The 16,897-nt window shown below is 36.9% G+C and overlaps 1 protein-coding gene across 1 annotated transcript; it reads left to right on the forward strand.

Annotated features, from left to right (window-relative positions):
• The first annotated feature begins 9,181 nt into the window (after window positions 1-9,181).
• LOC113727432 (raucaffricine-O-beta-D-glucosidase) lies at window positions 9,182-15,622 on the forward strand. Its single transcript, XM_027251591.2, has 13 exons — window positions 9,182-9,309; window positions 10,933-11,002; window positions 12,109-12,164; window positions 12,279-12,354; window positions 12,571-12,648; window positions 12,733-12,820; window positions 13,142-13,445; window positions 13,593-13,708; window positions 13,860-14,080; window positions 14,201-14,235; window positions 14,338-14,440; window positions 14,549-14,660; window positions 15,074-15,622. The coding sequence occupies exons 1-13, from the start codon at window positions 9,244-9,246 to the stop codon at window positions 15,405-15,407; spliced, it is 1,659 nt and encodes a 552-aa protein (XP_027107392.1). The 5' UTR covers window positions 9,182-9,243; the 3' UTR covers window positions 15,408-15,622.
• Window positions 15,623-16,897: the final 1,275 nt, after the last annotated feature.

Consider the following 16,897-nt stretch of genomic DNA (forward strand, 5'->3'; position numbering starts at 1 on the left):
ATGTGATTTTCAAGCATTGAATCATCAAATTCCAGAAATTGTAGGCCAATCTGTCCTGTTTCTGACCTGTATATTCGAATATGATAGAGACTGAATCAGATCTAGGTCAAAACATAAAAGTTATAGGGAATGGAGTTAAATAGCTTCCTGTAAAATTTCAGCTCAATCGGAGAGTTGTAGCGTGTGAAATGACAAAATTAACCATGACTGCCAAATGTCTTTTTACGCAGGCAGTGTTCTGTTTTCTCTGAGATAGCACATTTTAACCTTGAAAATGAACGAATTGGGTGTTGATGTCTTCATAGGAAATGTAGTTCTCTGTCTTAGCTTTGAAATGCTATAAAATATATCCCAATTCAATAAGCGTAGCTTCAATTGTGACTGAAACGTCAAGAGACAGCAAACATGTTGTTTAGCTATTTGTCTTTAAAACTTGCTTCCGGTTGCATTGTTAGACTTGTCTTGTAATTGGATGACATCGATCCTAGTTGAAGGGCTATTGTATTAACATTGCTTATGTGTGACTTTGGGACTGATTTGAGGAAAATAATGAAACCATAAATGGTTGGAAAATAGGTGGATGTACTCGCAACTTGAGCGAAGATTTGAGGACGAATTGAACTTGAATTGTCTAGGGTATTCGAGCCTTCTTTTGTAGAGGTATAAGCTGGAATTTGGCCGAAACTCGTACCCTTGGAAAAGTGAAAGTAGCGACCAATAGGAATACGTTTTCCTTGTCTTTTCGACTCAAAGTGGAATTTCAAAGTTTTAATCGCTTCATTGCCAAAACTAAAACAAGCGCGCATACGTTTCTTTACCGTTTTTGCCGTTTTGGCCGTTTTAGCCCTTATTTTCATTATGATGGTTGTTTGATTAATAGTTAAGTATAACCTTTTATCACAGGCAGTGACGATCCGAACGGAGTCGGTGGACCCGTATAAATTATCTTGATTTACGTGCTAGTTATTTTGGATGAGTAATTGGATTTGATTATGTAATAAATGCTAAAGGGCTTTGTTTATGTTAAATGAATACTTATGCGAATGTGTACTTTATTTCACTCGACCTAAACTCATTCTTTGTTCTTGATTTAATATGTGAGGATACGTGTTTTGTGTTGAATTGAACCCCTTGTGCTGTGTGCTGTTGAGGGTGATTACATGACTTGAGTCTTTTGATGAGTATTTTGTTGAGAGATATCCTTTGTTAAGAGATTGGATATCTCAGGACTTGGTTCTAACCCGGTTTCAAGGATAGACAGACTATTCGAGCGATCGGGGTTTGGTCGAAATCAATTCTATGCTAACCTTGGGATTTTGTTCTTTGTTAAAACAAAGTGATTTTACTTTTGCTCAAGCTATTGTGTGCTGATGACTGGCCAGTGGGGGTTGATAAGGTGAACGGAAAAAGTAAGTAGAATCTACGGACTATGAATATTTTGGTTGACGGAATATCAACAGGTGGTCAAGCTCGGGGAATTGAACTGGTTTTGAAACCACTTGTATCCTACCATTGTGATGTTACATTTCTGTTTATTGATGTAAAATATATTGATTTACATGTTTATTTGGATGTGATTTTACGTTTTTACCCCGATTATCCACTAAGCATATAGCTTACTCCATTCCATTTGTTTTCCTTAGCAGGGGCCGACGCGAGGAAAGTTCGGGAAAGTGTATTGACTTTTGGTTTATAGAATAGTTGATTTTGGCCTAATGCTTGTTATAAGTTGACTAGTAAGATTTATATATATTTGTTGTGGTGGTTATAGTTTGTAGCTTCTTTAGGGTTTACTTTCTGGTACTAGTGGTGTGTATGGCTTGATGTAACAGTTTATACGACTTTTGAAGATGTAATAGAGTAAATAGAACTTTCTTTTAGCGTGAAATCTATTTTCTCGTCTTTGGTATCGAGTCCTTGCGCGAGTTAGGCAGACGATCCGCTGAATCCTTTGATACGCCTCTGGGTACGGTGGGGTAGTCACAGGTGGTATCAGAGTGTCTAGGTTAGAGGACTTGGACAGTTGAAAAATATGTTATAAGACATATAAGTATTCGATTGCTTTTAAGTTGAATCGTATCTATTAAGATGAAATGTCGGAGAACTGATTAAGTGATATTTTGTTGCGTAGGTAAGGAGGCTAGTGGATCTAACGATACTGGTGGACCTAGCAATACCGGTGGACCTAGCGGTGCCGGAGTAAGATCTAAGAATGTAGGTGGACCAGTGAATCAGTTGGTGTGTCGACGAGTTCTTAGATATCAGAGGAGGGTCGGGAATCCTATATGTTGTATTCTCCCTTCGGTTGAATGAATCGATCGTATGAGTCCCGACATACTTATGGATACCCTGATGAGGTTGTTATGGCTATAGATGACGAGTGTCGTCGCCTAGGTAAGGCAATTGACATTCTAAGGGTACAGTTGGAGGAGGCTAGAGGAGTGGGCCATGGACAGACCATGTGCCTACGTGACCTTGAGGCAAGCTTACGAGTTGAGGAGGGGCGGACGTATACTCTCGTTCGTCAGTTTGAGGAGACCCATCGCCACCTCTTCACTTTGAAGGAACAGATGAGAGAGAGCTCGAGGTATTATGCGAGACTATGAGATTCTCTTGGATGTGGTTGCAGAAGCGCCACCTAGGGATGACGGCGCGGGGCCGATGGATGGGATAAACTCTATGGGCTCTGTAGGGAATTTTCGCTAGAGCCATTACTCTGACCTGTTTTGTTAACTCTTTTTGGAGCCGGTGTGCTCATGAACTAACATGTTTTGTATTGGTTGGATGTTGGATGTTGGCTGTTATGTGGACTGATATGTGTATACTTTTGGCGTGAATTGTATATATATGTATATAGTTTAGTGTATGATATTTTGATTATTTCATGTATTTTATAATTTTCAATACTTTGAACTCGTACCATATTTTGTTCTAATTATAGAAGTTATAAAACAATCAAATGGAGACTCGTGGTCGAGGTGGGGGTAGAGGACAATGACAAGGAACCGAAGGGGTAACAAATGAAAATATGAATAGACAAGTCGAGGCCCAAGTAACTACAGCTATACAGCGAATGACTAATTTGTTAGAACAAATGGTCAACCAACAGGGTTACGGCCAGGTACAGTATCCCGAAAAATTATGAGGGAAAGGACCGTGCCTTAGAACGGTTCCAGAAGTTTCTACCGTCAAAATTTTTGGGTAGACCTAACCCTGACATAGCGAAGAGTTGGTTGGATCGAATGTTAGATATTTTCGCTGCATTAGGATACCCGGAGGAACGGCAAATAGCTTTCACCATTTTTCAGTTTGAGGGGGCGGCTCGTGCCTGGTGGAATGTGATTCGAGCCAAATGGAACAGAGAGCAGACCCCATGGATATGGGTTAATTTCACCTGTGAGTTTTATGAGAAGAACTTATCGCCATTCGTTCAAGAAAGGCGGGAGGATGAGTTTATACGACTGCGTCAAGGGACTTTGAGTGTGGCGGAGTACGAGACGCAGTTTACCAAACTCTCTCTTTTTGCTCCGAATTTAGTACTCACAGACCAAAAGAGAATTCGTCGATTTGTCCAGGACTTGAATGTGGAGATTCAAAAGGCATTGGTGGCTGCTCAATTGGAGACATATAGTCAAGCTATTGAAAAATCACAAAGAATTGAAAATGCTAGGAGTCAAGTAAAGGTTTTTCATGATAAGAAAAGAAGACAACTTGACACAGATAGTTATACTGATGGCCAGAGTTCAAGAAACGAGCCACCATCTAAGATGGGCTGAGAAACGCATGCTGGTCCACGAACAGCAGGGATCCCGAATCAAGGAAATTTTGAAAAGGGTCAGGCAAGGAGAGAGACCCAGAGGGGTACCTCACATGGAGGTCCGACATTAGAATCCAGAATGACATGTGGGTTTTGTGGGGCTGCTAACCACGTGGAAGATAATTGTTGAAAGAAAGGGAAAGATTGGAAATGCTACCGATGTGGTAGTGCTGAGCACCTGATTGCTCAGTGCCCTCACCTGTTAAAAGAAGGGAAAATTTCAAGAGCAGAAAAGATCACTTCTAAACCGACCAATGCATAGGGTAATCGACCGAAAGTGCCGGCAAGGGTCTATGCAATGGAACATCAAGAGGTGACTGACCCATTGGCGGTCATCGAAGGTACACTCCCTATTTTCCATTGTACCGTAGAAGTTCCTTATAGAATTCGATCTACGAGACATTTAAAATTCATTGAGAATACATAAAGACCATTGAGGATTGGAATACATAGAGTGACAAATTTCTTGAGGTGATCTTTATTATTAATGATGAATTCGTTACTGAGGTATTAGAGTATTCCAACCCTTAACTCGTGAAAAGATTAAGAATACACGATTTACGTGATATCAAGTATGGAATAGGTTTTTCAACAAGGAAGAGCAGAATGCCGAAGAGATATCGGAAATGTTTGAAGTAAATGTATGAATTTCGAGGTCAAAATTCTCTTAAGGGGGAGAGAGTGTGAGAACTTGTAAAATCCCTCATATTTTTCTTAAAATTCTCTTTTATTTAGAATTCATTACTTTATAATAGCTATACTACTAATTTACCTCCCCAATGGTTGGAATAAAGAATGGAATTAAGAGTTTCCCCTTTTCTTTCATCGTTAGGGTAAACTAGGATTTTTACGTCTTTCGGTAGTGTGATTACTCGGTACGGAATGTGTACTAAATTTGGTGGTTAAGAGTGAGTTTTAGATAAGAAAGTGTGTGATTAAAAGTAATAATAATAAGTTAGTGAATTATAAGTGAAAATCCTAATACATGCGAGTTAAGAAAAAACGGTGTGAACCGACATGTACCGTTCGCTACCGATGGAATACACCACTTTACCACCACTTTATTACCTTAATATCATTGTTATTATTTCAGAACTATCAACCCTTAATTATCCTAGAGAGGGCCGAAAATGTTGACCAAAAAGAAAGGAAAAAGAAGAAAAATTAAAGACTTAATCTTGTAGTGACAAGTGACAACCATCCAAGGGTTGTTTGACCAACCAATTTCCTTCATTTTTATCACCAAATTCACTTCATTTCCTCTTCATTTCTGCATATTTTAGCCGAGCTTGAGGAGAGAAAACACCAAGTGAGAAAACTCCAACTTCTACTTTGAATCATCTTAGTTTGAGAGAAAACAACCAAGCCAAATCGATTAACCTTTCCTTTTAGTGCTTGGAAGACTTGGGGTGCTGAAAGTTTAGGAAGAAAGGAGTGTGATTTGCACTCACAAGCAATTTTTGAAAGGTATCATGGCTGCCTTTCCTTTTTCTCTTCTTAATCTTGCTAACGTTTGGATAGAAACTCTTAATCTTGGTTTATGATGGTTAATTAGTGAGTTTTGCATGATATGGTGGAATGTTTAGCTAGGGTTTGATATTTTCAGTTGTGATTCTTGCTTTATCTAGTATATGATATTGATGAGCTTGGATAGAGACTTGGGGTAGTGATTCAAGACATAAATGTGATTTTCAAGCATTGAATCATCAAATTCCAGAAATTGTAGCCCAATCTATCCTGTTTCTGACCTGTATATTCAAATATGATAGAGGTTGAATCAGATCTAGGTTAAAACATGAAAGTTGTAGGGAATGGAGTTAAATAGCTTCCTGTAAAATTTCAGCTCAATCGGAGAGCTGTAGCGTGTGAAATGACAAAATTAACCCTGACTGCCAAATGCCTTTTTGCGCAGGTAGTGTTCTGTTTTCTCTGAGATAGCACATTTTGACCTTGAAAATGAACAAATTGGGTGTTGATATCTTCATAGAAAATGTAGTTCTATGTCTTAGCTTTGAAACACCATAAAATTTATCCCAATCCAATAAGCGTAGCTTCAGTTGTGACTGAAACATCAAGAGACGTCAAACCTGCTGTTTAGCTATTTGTCTTTAAAACTTGCTTTCGGTTGCATTGTTAGACTTGTCTTGTAATTGGATGACATTGATCCTAGTTGAAGGGCTATTGTGTTAGCATTGCTTATGTGTGATTTTGGGCCTGATTTGAGGAAAATAATGAAGCCATAAATTGGTGAAAAATAGTTAAATACAAAGGGCATGCCGCCCAAATTTTCACTCGAGCGCTAGGTGGATGTACTAGCAACTTGAGCGAAGATTTGAGGATGAATTGAACTTGAATTGTCTAGGGTATTCGAGTCTTCTTTTGTAGAGGTATAAGCTGGAATTTGATCGAAACTCGTATCCTTGGAAAAGTGAAAGTAGCGACCAATAGGAATATGTTTTCCTTGTCTTTTCGACTCAAAGTGGAATTTCAAAGTTTTAATCGCTTCATTGCCAAAACTAAAACAAGCGCGCATGGTTGACGGAGTGTCAACAGGTGGTCAAGTTCGGGGAATTGAACTGGTTTTGAAGCCACTTGTATCCTACCATTGTGATGTTACATTTCTGTTTATTGATGTAAAATATCTTGGTTTACATGCTTATTTGGATGTGATTTTAGGTTTTTACCACGATTATTCACTAAGCATATAGTTTACCCCATTCCATTTGTTTTCCTTAGCAGGGCCGACCCGGGGAAAGTTCGGGAAGGTGTATTGACTTTTGGTTTATAGAATAGTTGATTTTGCCCTAGTACTTGTTATAAGTTGACTAGTAAGATGTATATATTTGTTGTGGTGGTTATAGTTAGTAGCTTCTCTAGGGTTTACTTTCTGGTACTAGTGGTGTGTATGATTTGATGTAATAGTTTATACAACTTTTGAAGATGTAATAGAGTAAATAGAACTTTCTTTTAGCGTGAAATGTATTTTCTCATTTTTGGTATCGAGTCCTGGCGCGAACTAGGCAGATGATCCGCTAAACCCTTTGGTACGTCTCTGGATACGGTGGGGTCGTCACAGAGACTGTAATCTTGACATTTTCCTTTTAATTTTTGTTTCAAATGTAAACCAACAGCAAATATAATACTACTACTTCACTTTGTATTGATTCTGCATCCAGAAGTCAAAACTTGGTGGTGTTACTAAATTGGACTCTTGAATAGATTGGTGAACGCTGAATTGGAGGAGAGAGTTAGTTGTACATTTATGACTCCTATTGCTGTATTTCTTTCCCTATCTGTTTTCTGCACAGGTCAATAATTTTATGACCGCGAAAGGTTGAATGTTGAGGCCTGTGTGGACACCATTAGTAGTGTACCAAAATGCCGTGTGTATTTTAGTGGTTCAATTTAGTCTCGTCAAAATGGGGACCAAGCCAGGTCCAATTGGGCAAGATCACGCTCTTCATTACGAGCTTTTACACATGCTTCTAGAGCTACTCGATTCGCTACAGCACCTGGCGCATTACCCCAAGGGTGTCCTAAAGTTCCTCCACCGAACTGTAGTATAGAATCATCCCCAAAGATCTTGGTCAGAGCAGACATATGCCAAACGTGAATACCTCCTGAAGCCACGGGTATAACACCTGGTAGAGAGACCCAATCTTGAGTGAAATAAATACCGTGGCTTTGGTCTGTTTCAATAAAATCATCACGCAGTAAATCAACAAAGCCCAAAGTGATATCTCTTTCCCCTTCAACTTTACCTACTACGGTACCGACGTGAATATGATCTCTACCAGACATATGTAAGAGGATTATGCAGTATCAAAGATAAAAGCGGGTAAAAAAAAAGCAATACAAAAGTAAAACGGAAGCAAAACTAGATTTTTTCCTAAAATGTTATTTAGTTTTTCAATTGAGATGGGGCGATGCTTTGAATCAAAGAATGATCAATAATGTCAAAATATATTGTCTCCTGCTTCAACTGATAAATCCAAGAAAAATTACTATATCTTCAATTCAAAGAAGAGAAATGAGTCAGATTATATGTCACGGGTGTAATTTTTTTAGAATTAGGTGGAAACCTAAATAGCTGTTTGAACGGCCTATTTCCAAAAAAAAAAAAAAAGCTAAAATATCTTCAAATTTTAGAAAAACACTAAAATAATCTACATTAAATAAGGTATTGGTGCAAAGGTCGGTACTGGTGGTGGCCCTGGTTGGTGATGGAGGTTGCTGTTGATGGGGCAGTGGGCGGTGGAGAGGATAGGGGTGTTTTTTCAAAAAAAAAAAAAAAAGGTGCTTTGAGTGTTTTGGACAAATACTAATTATTTTTTCTAAAACAACTACAATAAAATATGATAAAGGGGGCTGGAATGGATTGGACAGTGTGGGGGAAAGGAGTGTAAGTTGGAAATTCTGGATTCGAGATTTTGCACTTATAGAAAAATAAAATAAAATATGATAAACTTTTAGACAAATATCCAGAAAATACAAGCGAACCAATTTTTGTTGTATACCCCTAATCAATCTACAATTTATATAAATGTACACTAAATCTGTAAAAAAATACACAAACCGAATGTAGGTAAACCAAAACCCAACTCAACTTGCTCCAAATTCCAATCCGGTCCAAATAAGATTCCGCGCCTCATAATTCTTACAACATCTAATGTAAACTGGAACAACTTTGGTGTAAAACTTGAGTTTGTAAGTTACATAGTTAAATTTGTATAAAAAAATTATAATTACACTGAATTATACGAATTTACATCCAATAAATCTTAGATTTACACAACAGGTTTGGATTCCAACTTGTGAGGCCCCAAATTCATCCAATTAACGACACCAACTCGTATTTCACATTTTCTCTTGCGTATATCCGGTAATCTTAGATTTACACAACATGTTTGGACCGGAATTTGTGAGACCCCAAATCCATCAAATTAATGGCACCAACCCGTGCTTCACATTTTCTCTTGCAAGGCTGCAACAGCACAGTGGCATATCGTGTTTGGACCGGAACTTGTGAGACCCCAAATCCATCAAATTAACGGCACCAACCCGTGTTTCACATTTTCTCTTGCGTACATCCGGTAATCTTAGATTTATACAACATGTTTGGATTCGAACTTGTGAGGCCCAAATCCATCCAATTAACGACACCAATCAGTATTCCGCGTTTTCTATTGCTTTCATCGAGTAATCTTGGATTCACACAGCACATTTGGACTGGGGGTCCCAAATCCATCAAATTAATGGCACCAACCCGTGTTTCACATTTTCTCTTGCAAGGCTATAACAGCACAGTAGTATATCGTCCAACTACTATTTATAGCGGAGCTTACTATTGAGTCCTCATCCAGCTATCTATCAATTTTCCACTTGCATATCTATCTATTTTGCTACAAAGATTTTGTGCCTAGGAAATGGAAATCCATCGTTCGGATTTTCCCCCTGAATTTCTCTTTGGAGCTGCAACTTCTTCTTATCAGGTAACTACTGATATTATTGTTCTTTCACATTTTCAAAATCTGAATTACAAATTCCTTTACCTTAGCACATGATTCCTGCGTGGAATTCCTGAATAAGTTATTCCTTTAGTATTTGGCCACTCCACTAGAAGGTTTCTTACTTTAAATAAATTATAGTCCATTCCAAGCTCATTATGTGATATTTGTGAAAAAGCTAATATACACAGTTAAATCTAATCTAACAATTGTTTTTGTTAAGGAGCTTTTATTGATTCTATTAGAATTGTATAATATGTACTCGGTCTATTACAGCAGAACTCCTATTTACTCATGCCACTCATGTCATCAATCCTTTTGCTATACAGTATACGCTCAGGAATTTGTATACGACTATTGGTATACATATAGTCCTATCTAGCTCATCAAACACATGTGGTCCAGTCCCCATTCAAGCACCAGTTCTAGATGTTCCCTAATCTTTGGAGCACTTTCCCAAGAAACACAAGTTAATTGTACTATCTTCACAATTGTTGCAACAACTTGAACATTAGTCTTGTTGGCTTGCTTGAAAATTCTGTTGTTCCTTCTCCTACCATAGGTGCCAAATAGTAGCAGAAAGAACCAGCCATTTGAGTTTAGTAGCAAATGATTCAACTTTCAAGTGAGCAATCTACCATTGCAACTCCATCAGCTAGCACATATCTCCCCTATATCACAAACATATCCGTTGTACTTTTTGCCAAACTGACTTTGCAAAAGTAAAATAAAAAAAATAGGTGGTCAACTGATTCATCAACTCCACCACAAAATACATAAGTGGGATCAACATTCTACACCCTATCTTCTCGGCCTACCTCTTGTCATAAGCTTCTCTTGTACTGCCAACCATAGGGTAAAAGCAAATTTCAGGACATATCCCTTCCCCCATACCATTTTATGCCAATTCACAGCATTACCAGGAGGGAATATCTTCCTCATAGCACACTTGACAGAGAACATTCCTGTTGATGAGCTTAGCCACCTCACATGATCCTCTCTGTGCACGTTTTGCAATAAGGAGAAAGGGGTAGTTTGGGGTCTATTACTTGTAGAAATCCCAATTCCTGTATTTCATTATGTTCCTCCAAATCCATGAGCAACCAGAAATTGAATTGACTTCCCATAAACTTCTCCCTTCTAACAATTGTTCATAGATTGCAAAGTTGAACTTGTACCGCATTGCTGAATTTTCCATATCAATTGTACATGAACAGACTGTGCATGTAATCTGAATTTGTCTCGATATCTCCTCATGGGAAACGGTTATAGAGAAGAGGTAATCCATAGATTTCACAATGAACCATCCAATAAGAGTAGAGCGACTTGAGAGCAATTCGATGGTATATAACTTGGACGACCTGGTTTTTGGACTATGTAATTACTATAATTCATAGATGAGAACTATTTTTGGACAACTCGAATACCAAATAAATATTTTTTGTGTAAAATGTAAATCATCAATTTCCCTCAAGTCCCAAATCTAGCTTAAAGTGGCTTTCAGCATACATGTTCAAACTAATCCTAAATCAGTTAGTTTCGGCTTCTGTCGCTGGATCAATCTGTTTTATGTTGTACTAACCATTGGATTTGAATTTTGTCCCATAGATTGAAGGTGGTGTACGGGAAGGGGGCCGCGGCCTTAGTAATTGGGATTTCTTGTGCAATTCAACACCAGGTTTGTTTGTCTCTCACCCTTTTTGTGTGCCATCGCTCATCATCAAGGTAGACCTTGTTTTTGCTTTGGGAAAGTCTAAATCAACACTTTTTATTTTTTTGCAGTACAAATAGTACAGGGCTTAATAGTAATGAATTAATGATACATGTGGTAGATGCACAATTGATGTGCATTTATTATATGGAGGTTGTAAATTTAACTATTCTGTTTTATTTTTTTCCTTTCCTATAATCAATACTGGCATTCCATATAATCTTTTACTAAATCATATTATCATTATTATATCTTTTCGGGCAAATTTCACTTTACCCCCCTGTGGTTTAATATTTTTTATATAACTCCCATATGGTTTGGATTAAAGTGCCAAAGTGACTGGAATGATCATTTGTAATGGAGTTACCTAAAATGTCAAAAATACTTTTATGTAAAGTTGAAAATTATTTATTAATAAAGGGGGGTTATGTGTATATTTTGAAAACCATAAGTGGGTTATATGGTAAAGTATTAAACTATAAGAGAGTTATATGGTAAAATACAAAAATCATACGGGGTTAATGTGCTATGTATTTATAAGGGTAATTTCGATATTTTTCGAAATTCTATTACGAGTGACTATTTCCGTCACTTTGACTCTTTAATAAAAATCATGAGGGGGTTATATATAACTTTTGAAACTATATGAGAGTTATGTAAAAAAAGGCTAAATTACAGGAGGTAAAATATAATTTGCTCTATCTTTTCGGCTACTTTTGAATAGTAGCGGAATGAGTGAAGCCGAATATGGACATCGAATTACAAGATCTGCTGTTGTTTTCTCATAACAAATTATATAGTTTGTTTTCAATTTTGTTTAAGTCAAAGTAACAGCAAAACTAGTCGCTTTGTTTTAGGGCTATAAATATGTCGTATCATAATCCTGTTTGTGTCAAACAAGTATAGATCCATAAATGACACATTAAACTTTCGTGTTATTTTCATGTTATAACTTGATTATTAACATGTCCCCTTACGTATGGTAAACACTTTAAAAATCATTTCGTAGCCAGATCCTTTTCAATTGCATGAAAGGTTGTGCTTCTGATTTTAAGAAATTGGCTGATTTCCAGGAAAGGCCCAAGGTCAAAATGGAAACGTTGCATGTTATTCATACGGGCTGTACAAGGTAGTAATTAGCCGTCAATAATTAGTTGCTCATTCAAACAGTCCTTGTCGTTTCCAAGTTTTTTGTGCCTAACAAAAATTTTGACTTCCATTTTCTGTCTAATGAACTTCACAGGAAGATGTGAAAATTTGCAAGAAACTGGGCTTGGACTCCTACAGATTTTCAATTTCATGGAGTAGAGTATTGCCCGGTAAAAAAGAGAAAATTATTATTAGAAATTTCATGATGTCTGATCTTTTAAATTGTTCTAGGATTATAAACAAACTGTTTCCTCTACTGCCAAATATTTACAAATTCTGATTCTGAGATATTCCATTATATGTTTAATTATAAGGGATACAATCATAGTTTCTAAATTTTGTTCATCGTGTTTTTTTTTTTTTTTGTTGCCAAATCTACATCCTAGGTGGGAGACTAAGTGCAGGTGTAAACAGAGAAGGAATCCAGTACTACAACAATCTCATTGACGAGCTCTTGGCAAATGGTAAACTTTAATAAAGATTTTACTTTGTAAAAACTGAAATTAGATTAATCTAAGAAATTTCACTGACTATTTCATCTGTTATAGGCATTCAACCTTTTGTGACCCTGCACCACTTTGAAGTTCCACAAATTCTCGAAGAACAGTATGGTGGTTTCTTAGATAAGAGAATTATGTAAGCATAAATTATTTAAATTGTCTTTCTTTCCTAAAGAAAGAAAACAAAACGGAATAGGGCAAGCAATTTATTTAGATGCTCCAAAACGAAACCATATTTCTTCATGAGAAAAACCATCTTCTTTTAATATAATCTTGTATTTGCCAATTAATAAAACTAAAAAAGACACCTTTTAGATAAAGGGCCCATTCCATCTTGTTAAATCGAACAGCACAATACTGGAAGATCTACTCAATTGATGAAGTTTTAGTAATTGGAGATATGTATTTAGATGAATTTACAAAAAAAGTGTTCTTACTTTTGAATTTAATTTAACAGAAAGGACTACCTGGACCTTGCTGAATTGTGCTTTTGGGAATTCGGTGATCGTGTGAAATATTGGACAACATTCAATGAGCCATGGACTTTTATATACTTTGGATATGTAACTGGTCAATTTCCCCCTTGTCGAGGTTCCTCTTCAGAGGAGCACGCGAAACTTTCTGCTGTCCAACACAAAACTCATCTCCGGAACCCATTGGTTTGTGAAGATGGAGATCCAGGTGTTGAACCATATACTGCAGCACGTAACTTGCTCCTTGCTCATGCTGAAGCAGTTGATCTTTACAGGAAAAAATTCAAGGTTGGCATACATGCTTAAAAGTGAAGAACCACTTTTAATCCCTTAAATTAACAAAAAGAAAAAAAAAAGTTGATGACGGTAAAATCTCCCAAGATTAGCAGTCAAAATACTTATTATCATGATGAAGTTGTGATCAAATTTGCGCAGGCTCAAGGGGGACAAATTGGCATAACACTCGTTGCCCATTGGTTTGAGCCATTCCATCACCACTCAGAGAGAGACATACATGCCGCTCAACGAGTACAGGACTTTATGTTGGGCTGGTAAGTGCAGAAACAAGCATAAATACTTAATTATGCCCATCGAGATTCCCTACATTCATATGGATGAGAAGGCCATTAAATTCTCAACCCTTGTCCAAATAATTTGGTTTCACATTATCAAATATTCCTATTCACGGGTATGAGTTTCCAGGTTTATGGATCCAATAACATATGGTCGATATCCAAAGAGCATGACAGATAATGTGCCACCAGAGCGCCTTCAACGATTTTCAGAGGAAGAATCCATCCAACTAAGAGGATCATATGATTTCCTTGGGCTCAACTATTACACAGCCAGATATGTAGTTGCTGCATCTGTCCTCCACAGTGGACCTCCGAGCTACATTACCGATCAGCATGGCACTCAAAAAAGTAAGCTTCTGAGAAGATCTTCTGGAAAACCCCTATTGGTTTTTGTTTTCTTTCAAGTGCAATTTCAATTTTGCTGATCTTTTATCTTTGTTGTTGTTTTCTTTTCTCCCCTCCATGTAGATAAGGGTCCTGATGGGAATCCTATTGGTGAACCAGTAAGTAATTATTTGCATGTCTCGTATATGACAATATATTCATCAATAAACATCTTACATGCTATTGCACTACCTTTTTTTTGTTTGGTTCTTGATTCTCAGACTGAGTGTGATTGGCTATTCAGTTATCCGAAGGGGATGCACAGGATTTTGCACTACATAAAGCAACGTTACAATGATCCACCAATTTTTATCACTGAGAATGGTAGTTAACCTAACAAAATTTGCTTTCTACTCGATCAACTTTTTCACAAATAATCATTATTTTTTTCTTTTTCCTCTTGATATTTCATCTTGCTTGTCACTTATATAGGACTTGCTGATAAAAATCATCCTGATTATACGGTTTCTGAAGCTTGTAACGATGAGACGAGGATTGAATACCTTCGTGAGCACTTAAAAGAAATAAGACTGGCCATGATTGGGTAAGTTCTTAATTGCTTTGGCATATAAGTATCTCTATTTTACGAATTGAGGAAATGGCCACTAAACTATATAAAATTCTCTATTTATATCACTAAATTGTTTGTTAAGTTAAAATGGTCAATCAGCAAATTAGAGTTTACATTCTTGAAGCAAAACTGTACTTTTTATTAATTGAATTACCAAAATCTTGCATTTTACTCGTTGCTTGATTAAATATATATATATATATACACACACACACACATACATATGGATGTTTGTTAAACGACCATCTTGGCTCTAAAAAATGGTCAGTAATCAAATCAAAGAATTTATAATTATTTAGTTACTATTTACGCCATTTGGTGTTGCAAATTACCCGGTAGCAAATTTATTTTGTTTTTATGACTAACATATCTATATATATTTGCAGAAATCGTGTCAATGTCAAGGGATATTTCATATGGTCATTGATGGACAATTTCGAGTGGGCATCAGGCTACAATTATCGGTTTGGCCTTGTGTATGTTAACTTCACAGATCGTTATTTGTCAAGATTCCCAAAAAACTCAGCTCTATGGTACATGAATTTTCTGGACAAGAAGTATAGACCTATACCACATCCACTGAAAAATAATGCCCTACTTGAGGATGAAACTATAAGCCCTACTTCTACTTCGCCGCTGCCATATCAAACGAATGCCCCAAATTCGGGAGAAATGGTTGTTCATGAGGGTACTCCAACTAAGAGGCACCGCAAAACTTGATCCTCTTTAGCAGCATTTTAGCGTTCGTGGTCAGGGTTGTCACCAGAAGGCTCTGCAGATGCTTTGTGTTCTAATTTCTGTTCTGTAATAAGGAGCTATGCTTTTTGCTCTATTTGTGTTCCGTAATAAGGAGCTCTGCTTTGACTCTGTACTAAGAAGCTATGCTTTGTGTTTCAATTTTATCCTAATTTCAATATGAGAATTGGACGTGCTTATTATGTGTGTGATTAAATAAGAAATTCCACTTCTCCCATATATTTGTATATATATATCAATATCCTCTGCTGCTTTCTGAACCTAACAAATTCTCAAGGAACAATAGTTCACAATGAATTCGCAAACCATGGATATTTCGTGATTTGCACAAGTTCTCTAAAAAAGGAGTGGCACACTTAAGAAGTGAAAATTAATCTAAACCATTCTATACGATCCTTATGGTAATCCTTGTTGAATCTGATAGTTTTTTTATTTTCATTTTTTAAAACATAAACGCACTGTATGCGCAACAAAATCATTTATGTTTGTACCACAATGTTGTGCTCTCTATTATCATGAAGCTTGTCTTCCTATATTGACTTTTGAGTCAACTTTCATGTTCAAAGGCATTATACTGTACAAATATTTTCTTTGGATTATGGAAACTTCAAATATCTGTAGGATTTTGGAATTTCAAGGTAATTCCAGGAAAAAAAAAAAGAACAAAGATAAATTACATTATAGTAATTCATTCCGACTTCGAAAAATGATTTGGGTGATTAAAAAAGTTTAACAATTGGCAAAAAGACTTTAATTACTTATAAAGCTGGATTGGCAGTGACTGCTATGGCATGTCAGATCTTATAGAGATTTGCTTCTTGTGGTATGAGATATTGCACATGTGGGGTATGTGAGGGTGTCTATATGATAGAGAGAAACACCTTAAGAGAGTCCACCGACGAGCTAATATATAAGTTAGAAATCCAACTCTGATCCAAAAACTTAAGTTATTAGATTTGGATCCTTATTTACATATTAACCGCTCTTTCTCCATCGGACCAATGTAGGACACAATCCTTTACTCATGAACATAACAAATTTTCTCCTTCATGAGTAACCCTCACATTAAAGTTAAATTTACAAACTCTTCTTCGAATCCACTTTAATACTTAATGCAAGCTCACCTTTATCACCAAGGTCATCTCTTCTCCCAAACATGGATCCACTCTTCTTCAACATCCATACTGCATTTTGGACCTCTGCCAACTCTTGACTCCTCGGTCTAACCCCAACTGGACCCCCAGCCAAACTCATGGCATACCTGGTCCAACACTAGCCAAACTCCTTAGCACTTTGATTCTTCGATCCACTATCAAGAAGAGAATTTTCACCGGTCCAACTCCGAAAAGAATTCACTTGCCCATGAGTAACCTAGTCTCGCAACCTGAAACTCTGATACCAATTTGATAGGGATAAACACCTCGAGAGAGTTCACTAAAGAGCGCAATATGCAA

The sequence above is a fragment of the Coffea arabica genome, chromosome 2c (genome assembly GCF_036785885.1).
Source record: "Coffea arabica cultivar ET-39 chromosome 2c, Coffea Arabica ET-39 HiFi, whole genome shotgun sequence".
Lineage (NCBI taxonomy): Eukaryota > Viridiplantae > Streptophyta > Magnoliopsida > Gentianales > Rubiaceae > Coffea > Coffea arabica.